The sequence below is a fragment of the Vulpes vulpes genome, chromosome 8, assembly GCF_048418805.1.
Source record: "Vulpes vulpes isolate BD-2025 chromosome 8, VulVul3, whole genome shotgun sequence".
NCBI lineage: Eukaryota > Metazoa > Chordata > Mammalia > Carnivora > Canidae > Vulpes > Vulpes vulpes.
The window spans coordinates 33,336,116-33,356,997 of record NC_132787.1 but is presented as its reverse complement, the minus strand read 5'-3'; the positions used below and the strand labels follow the sequence as shown (position 1 = coordinate 33,356,997).

At 36.7% G+C, this 20,882-nt stretch overlaps 1 protein-coding gene across 4 annotated transcripts in view; it reads left to right on the top strand.

Annotated features, from left to right (window-relative positions):
- The window catches only part of BORCS5 (BLOC-1 related complex subunit 5), a 94,669-nt gene that overhangs the window by 49,165 nt on the left and 24,622 nt on the right, over positions 1-20,882 (top strand). For all 4 annotated transcript variants that reach the window (XM_025995210.2, XM_025995209.2, XM_025995211.2 and 1 more), the window contains exon 3: positions 19,722-19,879. In XM_025995210.2, the coding sequence (XP_025850995.1) occupies positions 19,722-19,879 (158 nt within the window). The remainder of the gene's footprint in view (positions 1-19,721; positions 19,880-20,882) is intronic.

Here is a 20,882-nt window from a genome sequence, read left to right as displayed (position 1 = left end):
TTTTTTTTAAAAAAGCACAGTGAGATCTCTTATACCTGTCAAAGTGGCTAAAATCAAAAACACAAGAAATAACAAGTTTTTGCCAGGATGTGTGGGAAAGGGAACCCTTGTGCACAGGGGTAGGGATACAAATTAGTACAGCCAGTGTGGAAAACAGCATGGCGGTTCCTCAAAAAATGAAGAGTTACTGTGTGATCCAGTAATTCCACCTCTGGGTATTTATCCAAAGAAAACAAAAACACTAATTTGAAAAGATATATGTACCCCCCATGTTTATTGCAGCATTATTTATAGTAGCCTAGATATTGAAGTGTCCATTCATAGATGAAGAGACACACACAGGAATATTAGTCATAAAAAATAATGAAATCTCACCATCTACAACAACATGGATGGACCTTAGAGGTTATAATGCTCAGAGACATAAAGACAAATATCATATGATTTCACTCATAGGGAATTTAAGGAACTTAAAGGAATTTAAGAAACAAAAAATAGGCAAAAAGCCAGACTCTTAAATACAGACAACAAACTCGTGGTTGCCAGATGGGGGATAAGTGAGGGAATGGGTAAAATAGATAAAGGGGATTAAGAGAACACTTTTCTTGAGCACTGAGAAATGTATAGAATTTTTTAATTTACCTGAAACAAATATAATACTGTATGTTAATTATACTTGAATATATAAAAATAAAATTTAAAAATTCCAGTATTAAATCTTCCAATTTATGAAACAGGAGTTCTCTTTCCATTTATTTTTGTCATCTTCAGTTTCTTTCAGTAGTATTTTGGAGTTTTCATTGTAACTGACTTTTGTATGTTAACTGTATTTTGCTACTTTGCTGAATTCATTCTAAAAATTTTTGTGGAATTTTTATGATTTTTTGCATATAAAATCATCTGCAAAGAGATAATTTTACTTCTTCCTTTCCAATTTGGATGTTGTTTTTTTACTTTTTTCTTGTCTGTTTGCTCTAGCTAGAAGTTCTAGTACTATGTTGACTAGAAATAGTGAAAGTGGGCATCCTTGCCTTGTTCCTGATCTTAGAGGAGAAGCTTTTGGTTCAACATTGAACATATTTTGCTGTGGGTTTTTTATATATGGCTTTTATTAGCTTCCTTCTGTCCTTATTTTTTGGGTGTTTTTTCATCATGAAAGAGTGTTGAATTTTGTCAAATATTCTTTCTGTATCAATTGAAATTATCATGTAGCTTTTTTCCTTTGTTCTGTTAATGTGTATTACAACAATCAATTTCTGATGTTGAACTATCTTTGCATTCTAGGAATAAATTCCACTTGGTCATGATATATAATCCTTTTAATATGCTGTTGGATTCTGTTTGCTAAGTGAAGCTGAAGCCATCAGGTCTAAGACATTTTTGCTGCTGTTGAGAGTTTTTTTTTTAATTACTGATTCAATTTCCTTACTATTTAGAGGTGTATTCCTACTTTCAATTTCTTTATGATAGTCTTGATAGCTTTCATATTTCTAGGAATTTGTCCATTGCATCTAGGCTACCAATTTGTTGTTGTGCAATTGCTCATACTACTCTCTTACACTTTTCTATTTCTGTAGATTCAGTAGTAATATCACCACTTTTGTTTCTGATTTCAATAATTTGAGCCTTCTCTCATTTTTCTTAGTTTCATCTAGCTAAAGTTTTGTCACTTTGTTATTCTTTTTAAGGAATCAACTTTTGGTTTTGTCTATTTTCTTTTTTTCTGTTCTCTAAGAGATTTTGTTTATCTTTGTTATAATCATTACTGTTTCCTTCTGCTAATTTGCATTTGGTTTATTCTTTTAATAATTCTGTAAGTTGTAATGTTAGCTTATTGATTTGAGAGCCTTTTTTAAGAATATAAGTGTTTAGAGCTATAAATTTTCCTCATAGTGCTGCTTTGCTGCATCCTTTAAGTTTTGGTTTATTGTATTTTAGGTTTCATTCATCTCTAAGTATTTTTAAATTTCCCTTGTGATTTTTTCCTTTGATCCATTGGTTGCTTAAGAGTATGTTTAATTTCCACAGGCTTCTGAATTTTTCAGTTTTCCTTTTGTTATTGATTTCTGACTTCATTCTTTTGTAGTTAGAGAAGATATTTTGTATTATATTTATCTTTTAAAATGTATTGAAAATTTATGGCCTAACAAATGATCTGTCCTGAGAAATGTCCCATGTACACTTGCAAATAATATGTGTTCTATTGTTTTTAGGTAGAACATTCTGTATATGTCTGATAGATCTAATTGGTTTACCATGTTGTTTAAGTTCTTGGTTTCCTTGTTATCTTTTGTCTGGTGGTTCTGTATTGAGAATGGGGTCTTGAAATCTCCAACTATTATTGTAGAATCATATATTTCTCCAGTTCTGCTCATTTTTGCTTAATATATTTTGATGGTCTGTGATGAGGTGTGTAAATGTCTTACAGTTGTTATGCCTTCTTGCTGTATTGAGCTTTTTATTAATATATAATGTCTTTCTTCATCTCTTACAACCTTTTTTGATTTAAAGTCTATTTTTTCTGAACTAGTATAACCATTCCTGCTTTCTTTTGGTTGCTATATGGATGGAATACCTTTTACCATCCTTTCACATTCAGCCTATTTGTGTCTTTGGATATAAACTGAGTCTTTTATAGTTATCATATAGTTAGACCACACTTTTTACAAATTCTTAGTGCCAATCCATATCTTTTGATAAAACAGTTTATTCCATCTATATTTAAAGTAATTACTAAGGAAGAGGGACTTCTCAGATTTTGTTTTTGTTTCCTTTATGCCTTATAGCCTTTTTGGTCCTTCATTTACTGCATTCTGTCTTTTTTTGGGTTGAATTTATTTTTTTGTAGCAAAATGTTTAAATTCCTTTCTCATTTTTTTAATATATTCTGTAACTATTTTATTTGAAATTACCATGGGGATTATATTTAACACACCAAAGTTATAACAGTCTAACCTGAATTCATGTCAAATTAATGTCAATTCAGTAACTAAAGAAACTGTTCCTTTCCTGCTCCATGTTCGCCCCTTTCAGATGTTGCTATCACAATATTACATCTTTATACATTGTCCAAAAACATAAACTAATAATTTCTAAAAATGTATTAATTTCTTAAATCATGTAGAAAACAAAAGGTGGAGTTACAATTGTTATAATAATGCCAGCTTTTATAGCTGCCTGTATTTATACCTTTACTGAAATCTTTATTCATACAGCTCAAAGTTACTATCAAATGTCCTTTCATTTCTACCTACAGGACTGTCTTTAGCATTTATTATGGAACAAGTCTAGTGGTAATGAACTCCCTCAGCTTTTGTTTATCGGGGAATGTCTTAATTTCTTTCACAGTTTTGAAGGACAGTTTGCCACATACAGGCAAACCTCAGAGATATTGTGGGTTCAGTTTCAGACTACTGCAGGAAACTGAATATTGCAGTAAAGCAAGAAATTTTTGGTTTCTCAATGCATATAAAAGTTCTATTTACACTGTACTGTAGTTATTAAGTGTCCAATAGCATTAAGTCTAAAAATAACCCATGTACATACCTTAATTTAAAAATATCTTTTTGCTAAGAAATGCTAATTGAGCTTTCAGCAAATCATAATCTTTTTGATGATGGAGGGTCTTGCCTTGTTGATGATGGCTGCTGACTGATCAGGGGAGTAGTTGCTGAATATTGGGGTAGCTGTGGCCATTTCTTAAAATAAGAAAACAATACTTTGCTGCATTGACTAATTGTTCCTTTCACAAACAATTTCTTTGTAGCACGTAGGCTGTTTGATGATAGTATTTTACTCTCAGTAAAACTTTCAAAATTGAAATCAGTCTTCTCAGACCCTGCCACTGCTCTATCAACTAAATTGATATAATATTTATTTTCTTTCTTGTCATTTCAACACTATTGTATATTCTCTCACCAGTGTACAAGGGTTCCAATTTCTCCGTATCCTCACCAATACTTATTATTTTCTGTTGTTTGGATAATAGCCATCCTGATGGTTAAGTGGTATCTCATTGTGGTTCTCTTTTGCATTTCCCTAATGATGAGTGATGCTGAACATCTTTGATGTGCTAAGTGACACTTGTGTATCTTCTTTGGAGAAATGTCTGCTATGTCCTCTGCCCATTTATGAATTGGGTTTTGGAACTTTTTGTTCTTTTTGATTTTAGCTTTTATTCACAGCTGCATTGTGTTTGACTCCTGCTGCTTCTGGTAATCTGCTTGAGGAATGGGATGACTTCTTTATGATTTCCTGCAGTGCTGGTGGCATATAGAAAGAGGTCCTAGCAAATACTTGTAGTATAGTAGGGTTGGCCAGTCATTTGGCCAGATTTTTGTAACCTGCTAATTTGACTATGGCAACAGCTGGTAGTTGGAGAGTTGGGGACAGTGAAGAAATTAACATGAATTGGGTTCCTATTCTGTGCCAGATACTATGCTATGCATAACTTATATACACATAACTATAATTCTCATAGTGCTCCTTTAATGTAGATAGTATTAAATTTATAGATAATCTGTTCAAGTTCAAAGAAGTTAATTTCCTACTCTTAAATCACATAGGTAGTAAAAAATGACTATCTCTGGATTCAAATTCTCAGGTCTACCTGACTCCAAAGCTTTTTTTTTTTTTTTTTTTTTTTTAATCATGCTGCCTCTCTCTTCCCTAGCCTAAATTTAACCAGAAATCAAGCCTTTGAATCTGAAAATTGTTGAAGGATGATGATGAGTTGAACATTTTATTTCATTCTTTGGGAGAAAAAATGGAAGAAAATTGTGAAAAGCTTAAATTAAGTTCTTAAAATGGATAGGATTTCTTGAAGACATTGAGATGTCTTATCTGTAGGTACTGATCACCTTATAACATCCTCTACTTTTGTATCTTTGGTGCCATAAATCAAAGTGCCCTGAAGTGCCCCTCTACCTCTTTGAGTCTTAAGTAAGGCAAGAGTAAAAGGAGCAGATATTTATCAAGATCCTATTGTATGCTGGGCAAACTGTAAAAGGGAAGTGGCTATTATTCCAGGTTTATATATGAGAAAACTAAGGCTCAGATATCTAAAGTGAACCATCCAAATCACACAGCCAGTAATAATAGGGCTGAATTTGGCTTTTTTCAGGGACTAAGCTTCCTGTCTTAGAAATTTAATTGTCATAGTTCTAGAGACTGGGAATTGCAAAGTCAAGATGCTGGTAGATTCAGTGTCTGGTGGGGGCCTGCTTTCTTGTTCATGGATAGCCATGTTTTTGTTGTGTCCTCACATGGTGGAAAGGGCAAGTGAGCCCTTTGGGGTCTCTTAGAAGGGCACTAATCCCATTCATGAGGGCTCCATCCTCTTGACCCAATCACCTCCTAAAGTCCCTGTCTCTTACTTTCACATTAGTGATTAAGAGTCAACATATGAATTCGTGGGGGCGGGGGGAATACAACATTCAATCTATAGCACTACGTCAATGAAAAGTTCTTTATTGGCCCTCTGGTAGTTATTGGAAGCTGTCAGGAGGTTGTTTCTATCCACACCAAATATTGTGGTGGGTTGGCCTATCGTTGCAGGCTTGTTTGCACTTGTGATCTCTTATGCCTCATAATTTAACCAAAACTATGATGATAGCCTATCTGGATGGGTTCTTCTCTTGGATGAGATTGGTGCTCCTCTGAGGAGACTGAATGGAGGTTAAATTTTCAAAGGAACCAGTCATCGAGGGCACTCTTTTTCTAAATACCTCAAAGGAATTGATCACCAATATACATCATAAGATCCTGTCCAAGTTCAACTGATATTTTTAGACCTTTTTTTTCTTTAAAAGAGAATTTTTGAGAACTAGAGTTTATATTAATACAGATGACTTATGTGTTTCTGTCTTTGAAATAGACCATAACCAATAGAGCAAAAAACACTATTGGTTTGGGGAGAGGGATTTCTTTTTTTATAATTTGTTACTTAATTATACCTTTACAAAATGTTATTCAGACTTACATAGATTTCAGGATTCTGTAGCAGGAAATGGAACTTATGATACTGTTTCTCAAATAGAGGCCTTGCTACTCATAATACTCATTTTTAGTCTTGGAAGCGGTTAAGCCTTTACAAGTTAAGGAATTCAGTTTGATAATAGCCTAGGTTAATACCTATATGGTTCTGTACTATACTTTAGAAAAACTTTTTTTCCTACCTGGTATTGCAGAAAGAAAAAGAATGTTCAGCAAAATGTTTCCCAAATTTTTAATCCTGATGATTTTTCCAATCCACACTTTACACAAAGAGGTGTAGGTACAGATAGCAGTTTGCTGGCTCTGTGTAATGATCAGTCTTGGTCCTCATTCATTTCCTGGAGCCACTCTCCATTCCTGTATAAACAAGTAGTTTCAACAAGGGTCTAATAGGGCCTTAAAATATGCCGCCAGTATTTACAGCTTGCAAATATGGAATCTATTAGATCAGGTTTTTAACTCAGTAAATATATCTACTTTATGTGCATCACGGTTTTAAAGCTAAAGAAGAATTAGGAAACTGAGGGTAATGAGCCTGTTGTCTTGCATGGTAAGAAGACATAATTTGTAAATTTTAACATGAAAGTTAATCATAAATTTGTAGAAGAATAGACTATTAGGACTGAAGTGTCATGATAGCTATAATTTTTTTAATGACTCAGGAAAAGAAAAAATGAAGGACGAAGTAGAATAAAACATTAGTTGTTGAATCTAGATGGTAAATATTTGGGTATATATATATAATTCTTTTCTATAGGTCTGAAAGTTTATATAATAAAAAGTAAAAAAAGAAAAGAAAATATCTTAACCATGAAGAACATTTATAAAACTGTGCAAAAAAAAGGGATGTCTGGGTGACTCAGTGGTGGAGTGTCTGCTTTTGGCTAAGGGTGCCCGTGATCCCAGAGTCCTGGGATCAAGTCCCACATCGGGCTCCCTGCATGGAGCCTGCTTCTCCTTCTGCCTGTGTCTCTGCCTGTCTCTTTCTGTGTGTCTTGTGAATAAATAAATAAAATCTTAAAAAAAAACTGTGCAAAAAAATAACTTCAAGATAATATATGGTTCATGCTCTATTACCTAAGAGTTTTAGGTTCTTATTAGCGTTGGTAGGTAAGAATTAAAACAGAGGTGTAACCCTAGAGGTTCTCAGAGGCCAGACAGCGAATGTGAATGAGGTCATTGGGTTGGCCATAAGGCAGTAGGACATGATAGGGTTTGAGAGAGCACGGGAGTATGCTGCTCACTGAAAACACCCAGTCTTTAAAAAACTTTAATGTGCATTCAGAATGAAAATAGTTTGAAGGGCTGGCAGTTTGTGGCCGCCTACAAATGATAAAATTGACCATCTCTAAATTTACTCAGCTTTCTGTTCTCTGTCCTCCTTCTATCAGAAGATAGTAGGAATGGTTCTGTTATCAAAATGAGGGAAATGTGGGGGCGGGGGGCAGGGAAGCTGGTGGCTCAGCAGGCAGCAGTTGAGCATCTGTCTTTGGCTCAGCCCTGTGATCCCGGGGTTCTGGGATGGAGTCCCTCATGGGTCTCCCCTCGGGAAGCCTGCTTCTCCCTCTATGTCTCTGCCTCTCTCTGTGTGTCTCTCATGAATAAATAAATAAAATGTTTTTTAAAAAGGGAGGGGGGAAATGGGTTCCTGACACTTGAGAGTGATGGGAAATCTTTACTTACCCCCTGTAGAACTGGCCCCTGTTGCCACAGCTTTATAGCTTCGGGAGTAGAAAAAGTAGCCTCTCATCATCGTTGTTGTTGTCTTCTTCTCCTTTCCCCCCACCCCCCGACCCTTTTCTCCTTTTGGGATCTGCTGCAAGATTTATGGTAGATTTTCGGAGACTCATGTAACAAAAAAAAGCACATTATGATAATAGACCCTCATCTTTCTCAGCTTGGCCTTTGGATGATTGGGGGGGGGGTACAATTATAATTTATAAGGGTGATTTAAAGTATAATTTCTTCTGCATGTGGATGTCCAATTTTCCCAGCACCATTTATTGAAGAGACTGTCTTTCTTCCAATGGATAGTCTTTCCTCCTTTATCGAATATTAGTTGACCATAAAGTTCAGGGTCCACTTCTGGGTTCTCTATTCTGTTCCATTGATCCATGTGTCTGTTTTTGTGCCAGTACCACACTGTCTTGATGACCACAGCTTTGTAGTACAACCTGAAATCTGGCATTGTGATGCCCCCAGATGTGGTTTTCTTTTTTAAAATTCCCCTGGCTATTCGGGGTCTTTTCTGATTCCACACAAATCTTAAAATAATTTGTTCTAACTCTCTGAAGAAAGTCCATGGTATTTTGATAGGGATTGCATTAAACGTGTAAATTGCCCTGGGTAACATTGACATTTTCACAATATTAATTTTGAAACTAGACCACTCTCTTTCACCATACACAAAGATAAACTCAAAATGGATGAAAGATCTAAATGTGAGACAAGATTCCATCAGAATCCTAGAGAACACAGGCAACACCCTTTTTGAACTTGGCCACAGTAACTTCTTGCAAGATACATCCACGAAGGCAAAAGAAACAAAAGCAAAAATGAACTATTGGGACTTCATCAACATAAGAAGCTTTTGCACAGCAAAGGATACAGTCAACAAAACTAAAAGACAACCTACAGAATGGGAGAAGATATTTGCAAATGACGTATCAGATAAAGGGCTAGTTTCCAAGATTTATAAAGAACTTCTTAAACTCAACACCAAAGAAACAAACAATCCAATCATGAAATGGGCAAAAGACATGAAGAGAAATCTCACAGAGGAAGACATAGACATGGCCAACATGCACATGAGAAAATGCTCTGCATCACTGGCCATCAGGGAAATACAAATCAAAACCACAATGAGATACCACCTCACCCCAGTGAGAATGGGGAAAATTAACAAGGCAGGAAACAACAAATGTTGGAGAGGATGTGGAGAAAAGGGAACCCTCTTACACTGTTGGTGGGAATGTGAACTGGTGCAGCCACTCTGGAAAACTGTGTGGAGGTTCCTCAAAGAGTTAAAAATAGACCTGCCCTACGACCCAGCAATTGCACTGTTGGGGATTTACCCCAAAGATTCAGATGCAATGAAACGCCGGGACACCTGCACCCCGATGTTTCTAGCAGCAATGTCCACAATAGCCAAACTGTGGAAGGAGACTCGGTGTCCATCGAAAAATGAATGGAGGGATCCCTGGGTGGCGCAGCGGTTTGGCGCCTGCCTTTGGCCCAGGGCACGATCCTGGAGACCCGGGATCCAATCCCATGTCAGGCTCCCTGCATGGAGCCTGCTTCTCCCTCTGCCTGTGTCTCTGCCTCTCTCTCTCTCTGTGTGACTATCATGAATAAATAAATGAAGTCTTTTTTAAAAAAAAAAGAAAGATGAATGGATAAAGATGTGGTCTATGTATACAATGGAATATTACTCAGCCATTAGAAATGACAAATACCCACCATTTGCTTCAATGTGGATGGAACTGGAGGGTATTATGCTGAGTGAAGTAAGTCGGAGAAGGACAAACATTATATGGTCTCATTCATTTGGGGAATATAAAAAAATAGTGAAAGGGAATAAAGGGGAAAGGAGAGAAAATGAGTGGGAAATATCAGAGAGGGAGACAGAACATGAGAGACTCCTAACACTGGGAAACAAACAAGGGGTGGTGGAAAGGGAGGTGGGTGGGGGGTGGAGGTGACTGAGTGACAGGCACTGAGGGGGGCACTTGACGGGATGAGCACTGGGTGTTATTCTGTATGTTGGTAAATTGAACACCAATAAAAAATTAATTTATAAAAAAAATAAAGTATAATTTCTTTGACTTTGATATTGGCTGCAACTTAATTTGAACCACATAAGTGTGCCTTTGAGACTTGGCAGCTTTCTTAAAATCTCTTTTCCCATTTTTCTTATTTTTTAAAGAGGAAGAGTAAAGGTTTTGTTTTGTGAGCCACAGCTGGGTTATGGGTCCTCTGCTTCGGCCTTTCAGCCCTTCTGGAAGCTTGAGCCAGCCTTAACTTTTCTCTGTTCTTTAATATGCACTGCTCCCAGTAGTCTCCTCAGGCACTGGGAGTCTTCCTCATTCACTTTAGAAGAGCGGATTCAGGCTGAGACCAGGCCTTACTCTTAAGTATATGTGGAGTACACAGAGTAGGGACCCTGAGGAGGCTTTTTCTCCCTAAAATCTTCCTCAGCTCACTCTTTGCTTGGAATTTCAACAGTAGAATGCATCCTCCTAACCTAATTTGAGAACTATTTATATACCAGGTGCTATATGTTAGACATAAGAGGTAAGTAGATAAGTAAAATATGGTCTCTCTCTCCTACCAGCTCCCAGTTTGTTATGAAGCTTTTCATTGCCTTGGAGAAGATATTGCTTTAAGGTATATTCAGCTGTGTAAACCTTGGCGAGAATGAAAGATGATGAACTGGTTTTGTCTTATGGAGTTGGGGATACAAGGGAAGAGGAGAACTGCCCAAAAAGCTGTTACTTACAGAATGAGAAAGACCTGGGCCACATTTTATTAGAATGAGTGATTTACTTAAAAGTTTTTGGAAGGAAAATACATTCATATGGTTAAAAAAAAATGTTAGAAGTGTACTCTTTACCCTTGCTCTCCATCTTTCTAACTCTCGTCATTCCAGAATTTTTTATGCAAATGTAAGCAAATGTGAAAATATATTTTTATTTACTTGTATACCCCCATTTTTTACACAATGGTAGTCTATTCGATACACTATCCTATATACCTTCTTTTATTACTCAATATCTTTTTATTTTTTTTATTTTTATTTTTTATTTTTTTTACTCAATACCTTTTTAAAAAAGATTTTATTTATTCATGAGAGACACAGAGAGAGAGAGAAAGGCAGAGACACAGGCAGGAGAAGCAGGCTCCACGCAGGGAGCCCAACACGGGACTTGATCCTGGGTCTCCAGGATCAGGACCTAGGCTGAAGGCGGCACTAAACCTCCGAGCCACCTGGGCTGCCCTTAATACCTTTATTTTAAAGCACTTATTAGCATTTAATGAACCTCCCTCCATGTGGTTTCAAGCTACCAGGACACAGTACCCTCCCCTCATCTTCTCAGCTCTTCTGCTGAAGACTTTGACCTTCACAGTGACAGACTGCTTTGAGAGCTTTTCCTTCCCCAGAATTTTGTGGTAGCCTGATCACACATCAGTGATAGGAGCAGCTCCAGGCTTGTTTTTGGCAGCATTTACCCATGTCTGCTCACTGACCAAGGTCCTTGGTTTATCAAGGTTGACAGTTGCGCAGAAGCTCTCTTTCCTCGGTGCTAGGAATACCTCATGCCAACTTTCCCACAGTAACCTGAATGATGTTTGCTTACTCCACCCTCCTGGGTGCTTCCCCCACTTGCCCATGTGGCCATGGCACTGGCTCACATGATCGCAAACTTTCCAGGTCTTCCTCAGTTTAGATGGCATGCTGGCAGCCTAGGCAAGAGTCATTACCTAAAATCTTCTGGAGACTTTTCTGTGTGAGTGCATACGGAGCTCCTTTATTGTTTTCTCTGGTCATATCATATTTATTGATATACCTTGATTTAATTAACAAGCTCCCTATTGGCAGTGTTTGCTCATATTTTACCATGACAGTCACTGTTGCAACAAATAATCTTATATATGCCTTATACAAAATTTACCATGTGTGCTCATTTATGTGTAAACTCCTAGTAGTAAAATTGCTGCATCAAAGGCTTTATGGATTTGTAATTTTGAGATCTGTGCCAAATTCCCCTCTGTGAGAGTGTTCCTGACTTACACACTAATCAGCCATGCCTGTTTCTTCATAGTTCCATCGATGGAGTTCTTATCATACTTTTTATTTTTACCAGTGTGATCAGTGAAAATGGCCTTGCAGTGATGCTTTCTTTTTTGCTTATGATGAATAAGGTTGTACATCTTTTCTTATAGCTGAAGCATTGATACTTCTTTTTCTATGAGATGCCTATTCATACCCTTTGTCCATCTTTCTTTTGCTGATTTGTTACTTGCCAATTTCTAGGAGCTCTTTATATAATAGGAAGTTTGCTCTTTGTGATAGGAGTTGCAGACATTTTTCCCAGGGCCTTTTTTTTTTTTTTTTTTTTTTTTTATTTATTTATGATAGTCACAGAGAGATAGAGAGAGAGGCAGAGACACAGGCAGAGGGAGAAGCAGGCTCCATGCACCGGGAGCCCGATGTGGGATTCGATCCCGGGTCTCCAGGATCGCGCCCTGGGCCAAAGGCAGGCGCCAAACCGCTGCGCCACCCAGGGATCCCTCTTTTCCTAAGCTTATGGTGGGTTTTTGCCATGTGAAACCTTGAGTTTTAAACTGCTGAATTTTCCACATGGCCTTTGTATTATCCTAGCCCAGTTTTGAGAGCACAAAATCATCCATTCTTTCCATAGTGCCTCTTCACTCTGTTCCTCCTTCTTGGATTCACAGCAAATAGCTTTCGGTACCTTCTTCCATAGGTCTGTTCCTGGGACTGTATCTTTGTCAGTTTTAGGGTGGTCCTTATAATTTTGTTAGGAGATTTTAGTGACCTGAAAAAATCCCCCATTTCTTGATTTCAGGCACTCCAGAAAACTTTTTGGCATTTTCTTATAAAATTAAATATGTTAATCACATATTTAATGTGATTAAACAACTGTAGTTGTTGAAAACTTTTTGGCATTTTATTATAAAATTAAATATGTTAATCACATATTTAATGTGATTAAGCAACTGTAGTCCTGGGGCATTTATCTCAGATAAATGAAAATTGTTCATACAAAAACCTGGGCAGCACTATTCACGGCAGCTCTGTTTTTAACAGCCCCCAACCTGGAAACAATCCAAATGCCCTTCAGTAGATGGATAGCTACAAACTCTGGTACATACATACCATGGAATACTACTTAGAAATGAGAAGGAACAAATTATTGATATATGCAACAATTTCAATGAATTTCTCATGTATTATGTTGGGTGAAAAAAGTCAATCCCCAAAGGTTACATATTATCCCATTTATAAAACATTTTTGAAATGACAAAATTTTAAAAATGGTGAACAGATTAGTGGTTGCCAGAGATTAAGGATGGGGAAGGGAATGAGAGAGAGGTAGATGTGGTTCTAAAAAGCAACACAAATCTTTGTGGTGATGGCACAGCTCAGGATCTGACTAAATATATAGTACTAAGTATAGTAGACATCTTTATCTGTGGGGGATACATTCCAAGACCCTCAGTGGATGCTTGAAATTGAATAGTACTGAACCTTATATATACTAGGTTTTTTCCTGTATGTACATACCTATTATAAAAGCTAACTTATAAACTAGGCACAGTAAGGGATTAATAATAATAACTAATAATAAAATAGAACAATTATAACAATATACAGTAATAAAAGCTACATGAATGTGTGCTCTCTGTCTCCAAATGCCTTAGTGTACTATACTCACCCTTTTTTGTGAGGACATGAAATGATAAAATGCCTACGTGAGGAGATGAAGTGAGGCAAATGATGTAGGCATTGTTATATACTGTTGGGCTACTACTGACCTTTTGGCAATATGTCAGGAGTATCATCTCTTTCTGGACTGTGGTTGACCACTATTGTACACAGGTGTGCATGCTCATGAATGCTCATACACACACGCGCACACACACACACACACACACACACATATGAGTACAAGTAAAATGGGACATCTGAATAAGATCAGTTGATTGTATTACTGTCAGTATCCCAGTTGTGGTATTGTATTGTAGGTTTGCAAGATGTTACCTCTGGAGGAAATTGAGTAAGAGGGTACACAAGATCCTGTATATAGGATCTCAATAAAAATTTCAATTAAAAAACTAAATCCCCATTTCTGCAAGTAGCAGCTTCACCAAGAGCTACTAGTGGAGGCCAGTTCAGCTAGAGGAACTGGTACTCTACTGTGCTGGGATTAGCAGTGGAACTCCTCAGGGACCAGGTGCTGATGGTGGAATGTGGGGGAACAGAGCAACCCAGCACTGTCAGGCAAGATGAAGAGCTGAGAACACTGACTGCTGTTTCCTTCCAGATTCTCTGGGATAGCCCAGCTGGGTAGCCCACCATACAGCCTGTTGAAGTGTGGGTGAGGGGACTGGGAAAAGACTGATTTAAGTTCTAGTATCTTGGAAGTCAGTGAAGGTTTGACATTCATGGTTGGGCACAGGAATGGGAAGGAGTTCCTAAGACCAGCTTTGCTGTGGGTGGGTTTATCCTGATATTGCCCAGCATGTGCCTCATTGTCATATTTATTTTGGTGTCCCTAATGCTGTGTCATTGGCTCTGGTATGAAACAGTGTGGCCTAGCATAGTGGTTCTCAAAGTGTGATAGAGTGACCCCTGAGATCCCTAGGACCCTGCTAGGGATTTCCTGAGGACAAAACTATTTTCACAATAATACTTACACATTTGCTAATTACTCTCATCTCTTACAAATGTACAGTGGAGTTTTCTGGAAGCTACATGTTGTAAAATCAACATGTTAAATGCAGAAGCAGATAAGAGAATCCAACTATTTTGTTAAGCCAGACATTGAGAAAACTATAAAATTTAAACCATGCCACTCTTCCCACTTTTTTGTTTTGGATACTATAGTTGCTTCTTTTAAAATGTTACTTATGTTAACATGTAATAAGATTATTATTGTTATTTTAAAATAATAAGAATTTTCTGAGTTTAAATAGGTGAATATTGATATAAACCACATAAACAAAAATTTTTTAGGGTCTTCAATAATTTTTGAAAGGGTAAAGGAGTTCTAATACCAAAAAATTTGTGAATCTTTGGCTTGGCAGAAAGTACTTAGCCAAAAGTTGGTACGTTTGAGGTCTAGTCAACACTTTACTATGTGACTATATAAACAAGTCATTTAGCCTCTTCAATTGATTTTTTTTTTACATAAATACTTATTATCTTGGTCTACCATACCTTAAAGAAAAATAAGTTTATATGAGAGGCTTTGAAAATACAATATCCTATAAAATGTAAGGAATTTAATGGTTGTGTGACAAAACTGATGTTGGAAGAAAACAAAGAACAGGGGTTTCTGGTGCGTTAGCTGACATTCTATTTGCTTTTTCAGCTTTTTTCATTTTTGCGTATCCTCCTAACATGCTCCTTTACATTTTATTTCTGTTTCTCAGTTTTTCAACCATTCAAAAAAATTGTTATTGAAGTAGGGTTGACATACAATGTTGTATTAGTTTCAGATGTACAACATAGTTATTCCACAATTCTATACATTACTCAGAGCTCACTATGAAAAGTGTAGTCACCATCTGTCACCATACAACATTATTACAATATTATTGACTATATTTCCTACTCTCTACTTTTGATCTCCATGACTTATTTATTTTATAATTGGAAATGTGTGCCTCTTGATCGCCTTCACCTATTTTATTCCCTACCCATGTCCCCTCTGGCAACCACCAGTTCTCTGTATATATGTGTCTCCTTTGTTTCTTAGATTCCACATGTAAGTGAAACCATGTTGTCTTCCTCTGTCTGAATTACTTCACTTAGCATTATACCCTGTGGGTCCATCCATGTTGTCACAAATGGCAAGATTCCATTCTCTTTTTAGGACTAATATTCCCATGAGTGTACACGTGTGTGCACGCATGTGCCTTCTAGATGTATACATCCTCTTTATCTATTCAACTATTGATGGACATTTGGGCTGCTTCCATAATTTGGCTATCATGAGTGATGCTGCAGTAAACATAAGGGTACATATATCTTTTCAAATTAGTGTTTTCATTAACTTTGGGAAATTTTTCAGTAGTGGAATTACTGGATCATATGGTATTTCTATTTTTAATATTTTGAGGAACCTCCAAAGTGTTTTACACAGTGGTCGTACCTGTTTACATTCCTACTACGACCCATGAGACTACCCTTTTCTCTACATCCTCGCCAACACTTCATGTTTCTTGTCTTTTTAATACTAGTCATTCTGAGTTGTGCAAGGTGATAATCTCATTGTGGTTTTGTTTGTTTAAAGATTTATTTATTTATTCATTCAGAGAGAGCGAGAGAGAGGCAGAGACACAGGCAGAGGGAGAAGCAGGCTCCATGCAGGAAGCCCGATGTGGGACTCCATCCTGGGTCTCCAGGATCACACCCCGGGCTGCAGGCGGCGCTAAACCGCTGCACCACCGGGGCTGCCCATCATTGTGGTTTTGATTTGCATTTGCATTTCTCTTATGATTAATGATGTTGAGCATCTTTTCCATGTGTCTATGAGCCATCTGTATTCTTTGGAAAAATGTCTATTCAGGTCCTTTGCCCATTGTTAAATCAAATTGATGGGTTTTTTTGGTGTTGTCTAAGTTCCAATATCTTTCTTGGATATTAGCTCCTTCTCAGATATATCATTTGCAGATATCTTCTTCCATTCACTAGGTTGCCTTTTTGTTTTGTTGATGGACTTTGTTTTTGTTTTTTGCTGTGCAAAAGCCTTTTATTTTGATATAGTCTCAATAGATTATTTTTGCTTTTCTTTCCCTTGCCTGAGGAGAAATATCCATAAATATGTTGTAAGGCTGATATCCAAGAGATAACTATGTTTTCTTTTTTGGTTTCAGGTTGCGCATTTAGGTCTTTCATCCATTTTGAGCTTACTTTTGTGTATGGTGATAAAACAGTGGTCCAGCTTCATTCTTTTGCATGTCGCTGTCCAGTTTTCCCAGCACCACTTATTGAAAAGACGGTCTTTTCCTCATTGTATATTCTTGATTCTTCTTTTGTAGATTAATTGATCAAATAAGTGTGGGTGTGTTTCTGGGCTCTCTATCCTGTCCCATTGGTTTGTTTTTATGTCAGTACGACATCATTTTGATCACTATAGCTTTGTAGTATATCTTGAAGTATGAGGTTGTGATTTGTTCTTATTTTTGAAGATTCCTTTGGATATTTCAGGTCTTATGGGGTTCCATACAAATTTTAGGATTATTTGTGCTAGTTCCATGAAAAATGCTATTGGTATTTTGATAGGGATTGCACTGAATCTGTGGATTTGCTTTGGAAAGTATGATCATTTTAACACTACTGATTTTTCCAATCTGTGCATGTGGTATATATTTCCATTTGAGTCATCTTCAGTTTATTTTGTCAATGTCGTACAGTTTTCAGAATTTAGGTCTTTCACCTCCTTGGTTAAGTTTATTCCTAGGTATTTCATTCTTTAAAAAATTTCTCTTCCTGATACTTCATTGTAAGTGTATAGAAGTACAATAGGTTTCTGCATATTAACTTTATAACCTGCAGCTTTGTTGGAGTCATTTATTCTTTTTTTAAATATTTTATTTATTTATTTGAGAGAGAAAGTGCACAAGCAGGGAAGAGGGGCAGAGAGGAGAAGGAGATGCAAACTACCCCCTGAGCAGGGGAGGCTGATGGTGGGGCTTGATCGCAGGACCTTGGGATCATGACCTGAGCCAAATGCACATGCTTAACCTACCAAGCCACCCAGGTGCCCCTCATTGATTAGTTCTAAGCAGCTTATGGTTTCTATCATTTCTCTTATTAATATGTATCACATTGGTTGATTTATGAATATTGAACCACTCTTGTATCTGTGAAGTAAACCTCACTTGATTGTGGTGAATGATCTTTTAATGTATTGTTGAATTTGGTTTGTTAATATCTTGTCGAGGATTTTTTGTATCTCTGTTCATTAGCAATATTGGCCTGTTGTTTTTTTTTTTTTTGGTAGGATCTTTGGTTTTGGTAATGGTAATACTGGCCTTGAAGAATGAATTTAGAAGTTTTCCTTCCTCTTCTGTTTTTTTTTTTTTTTTTTCAGTAGTTTGAGAAGAATAGATTTTAACTCTCTTTAAAATATTTGGTACAATCATCTGTAAAGCCATCTGGTCCTGGACTTGGATTGGAAAGGAGTTGTTGTTGTGTTGTTTTTACCACTGATTCGGTTTTATACCAGGTAATTGGTTTGTTCAAATTTTCTATTTTTCCTTATTCAGTTTTGGAAGATTGTATGTGTCTAGGAATTTATCCATTTCTCCTAGGTTGTCCAAATTTGTTGGCATGTAAGCTTTCATTGTAGTCTCTTATAATTTTTTTATATTTTTGTGATGTCAGTTGCTAGTTCTTCTCCTTCATTTCTGATTTTGAGTCTTCTCTCCTTTTCTTGATGAGTCTGGCCAAAGGTTTATCAATTTGTTTATCTTTTCAAAGAATCAGCTCTCAGTTTCATTGATCTTTTTTCTTGTTTTTTAATCTATTTATTTCCACTCTAATCTTTTTTTTCTTTCACTCTAATCTTTATTCTTTGCTTCCTTTTACTAACTTTGGGCTTTGTTCTTTTTCTAATTCCTTTTGATGTGAGGTTAGATTGTTTGAGATTTGTCTTGATTTTTGAAGTAGGCCTATTTCACTGTAAGCTTCTCTCTTAGAACTGCTTTCGCTGTATCCCAAAGATTTTGGACCATTTCATTTCATTTGCCTCCATGTATTTTTTTATTTCCTCTTTTATTTATTCATTGACTCACTGACTGTTCAGTGGCATGTTATTTAGCCTCCATATGTTTGTATTTTTTCCAGTTCTTTTCACATAATTGATTTCTAGTTTCATACTATTGTGGTTGGAGAAGAAGTTTGATAAGATTTCAGTCTTCTTAAATTTATTAAGACTTATTTTATGGCCTAATATATGCTCCATCCTGGAGAAAGCTTCATACACACTTGGAAAGAATGTGTGTTCTGCCATCTTTGTATGGAATGCTCTCCGTGTAGCTGTTGGATCAGTTAGATGGAGTGTGTTGTCCCAAGCCATTGATTTTTTTTTGTCTGAATAATTTATTCATTGATGTAAGCGTGATATTAAAGTCCCCTACTCTTCAGCTTCTTCCTTATGCTTGTTAATTTTTGCTTCATGTGTCCAGGTGCTCCAGTGTTGTTGGGTGCATCAGTATTTATAATTGTTATAGCCTCTTTTTAGATTGATCCCTTTGTCATTATGTAATGCCCTGCCTTGCCTCTGGCTATAGTCTTTGTTTTAAAGTCAGACAGTCAGGGGTGCCTGGGTACTCAATTGGTTAAGTATCTGCCTTCGGCTCGGGTCACAATCCCAGGGTCCTGGGATTGAGCCCAGCATCAGACTCCCTGCTTGGCAATGAGTCGGCTTCTCCCTCTCCCTTTGTGATCTCTCTGGCTCTCTCTCTCTCTCTCTCTCTCTCTCAAATAAATAAAATCTTTAAAAATAAAATAAAGTCAGATAATCAATGTAATTATTACAAAAAATTAAGTAAATACATCTTCCAGTTTTAATTCAAGAAGGGATTTATATTCCTAATACCTTGAAATAGCGTCATAAGGTCAGGATCTGTATTCTGGAGAAACCATTTACTAGTCACTGTGTGACATTAGGAAAGTTACTTAATCTCTCTGTGTCTTGAGTTTCTTATCTATGAAACGGGACTAATCCTACCTTACTTTCCAGGGCAAATATGAGTACCGAATTATTGCATATGAAACACTTTGCCGAGCGTTTGGTATATAATAGATGCTCCATAAATGATAGTTGCTATAATTTTCATTAGCATATAACAAAAGATACAGGGTTAAATTTTAGTCTCCTACCTTGTCTTCAGTGATTAAGTTACTTATAAAACAAGTTTTTTCCACAGTAACTTCCATTTTATTTATTTATATTTTTTCTGTTTTGAAGGGCTATTGAGTGGCCAGACTTCCCCAACAAATACCAAATTGGAGAAACTGGATTCTCAGCAGGTGTTACAGCTCTGCCTGCGATATCAGGATCACCTTCATCAGTGTGCAGAGGCCGTTGCCTTTGATCAGAATGCTTTGGTTAAACGAATCAAAGAGGTAATGTAGTGTGGGAAAATAACATCACCAGCTCATTTTTGTGATTTCTTCTGACTCCCGAGTCCTTTTCTACTGGGCAGTAGAGCCAGTGATCCAAGCTTTATAGGAAGTAGTCATTTTCTGGTTTAGTCTTGACATCTGTCCCCATTGCCTTGATAGATTGTCTTTCCTATCAGTAAAATCTAAGGATGAAAAGGAGTAGTCCAGCTCCATGGAATTTGAATCCTGGTTCACCACATATTTGCTTGGATAAGTTACTTCTCCTGGTCTCAGTTTGCTCATCTGAAAAACAGTAGTAACCTATCCCAAAGGTTGATTGAACATTAAGTTACTAATATGTTTTAGTTAGTATGTAAAGTCCTGCCATACTAATCTGCTCTAGCTAACATTGTATCTTTGAATGGACTTAGCTGTTTCCTATGTGTAATATATATTTTGTTTCCCAATAGAGTATCAGTTGTTTGAGAGCAGGAACCTTGCTATCTTTTTCAATTATTTTTTCACAGTATGAGGACATGAAAAGCTAAGTGATTTTTACTGGTTGAATGGAAACAATTATACCTATTTAGCCCACAAGGTTTTTCTGAGGGAAGGTGCAAGATAATTCCTGTGAAAGTACTTAGAAAACTAAAGTGCATGGTACAAATGTTTAGTAATTATTAATAAAAAAAAAAAAAGGTACTTCTGTCAAACACTGAAATATATCATTGACTGGGCTGCTGCATGGCACAGCTCTGTGAGCACTAGGGTATAGTACATACATTTTCCAAAGTTTTCAATAAAGAAGGGATTGAGATTCCTGATGCTTTGAAGTAGTATCATATAAAGAAAAGGCCAGGAGTTCTGTCTTGGAGAAATCACTTATGTTAATGGCACCTCCTAGAGTTGTTTAACAAAATAGTCCTGGTCATTGAGTCAGCGTGAGAAGGTGAATATGAGGAAATACACAAGTAAAGGGTTGAGCATCACTGCAGATTCATTAACAGTTAATAGCAGATGTAGT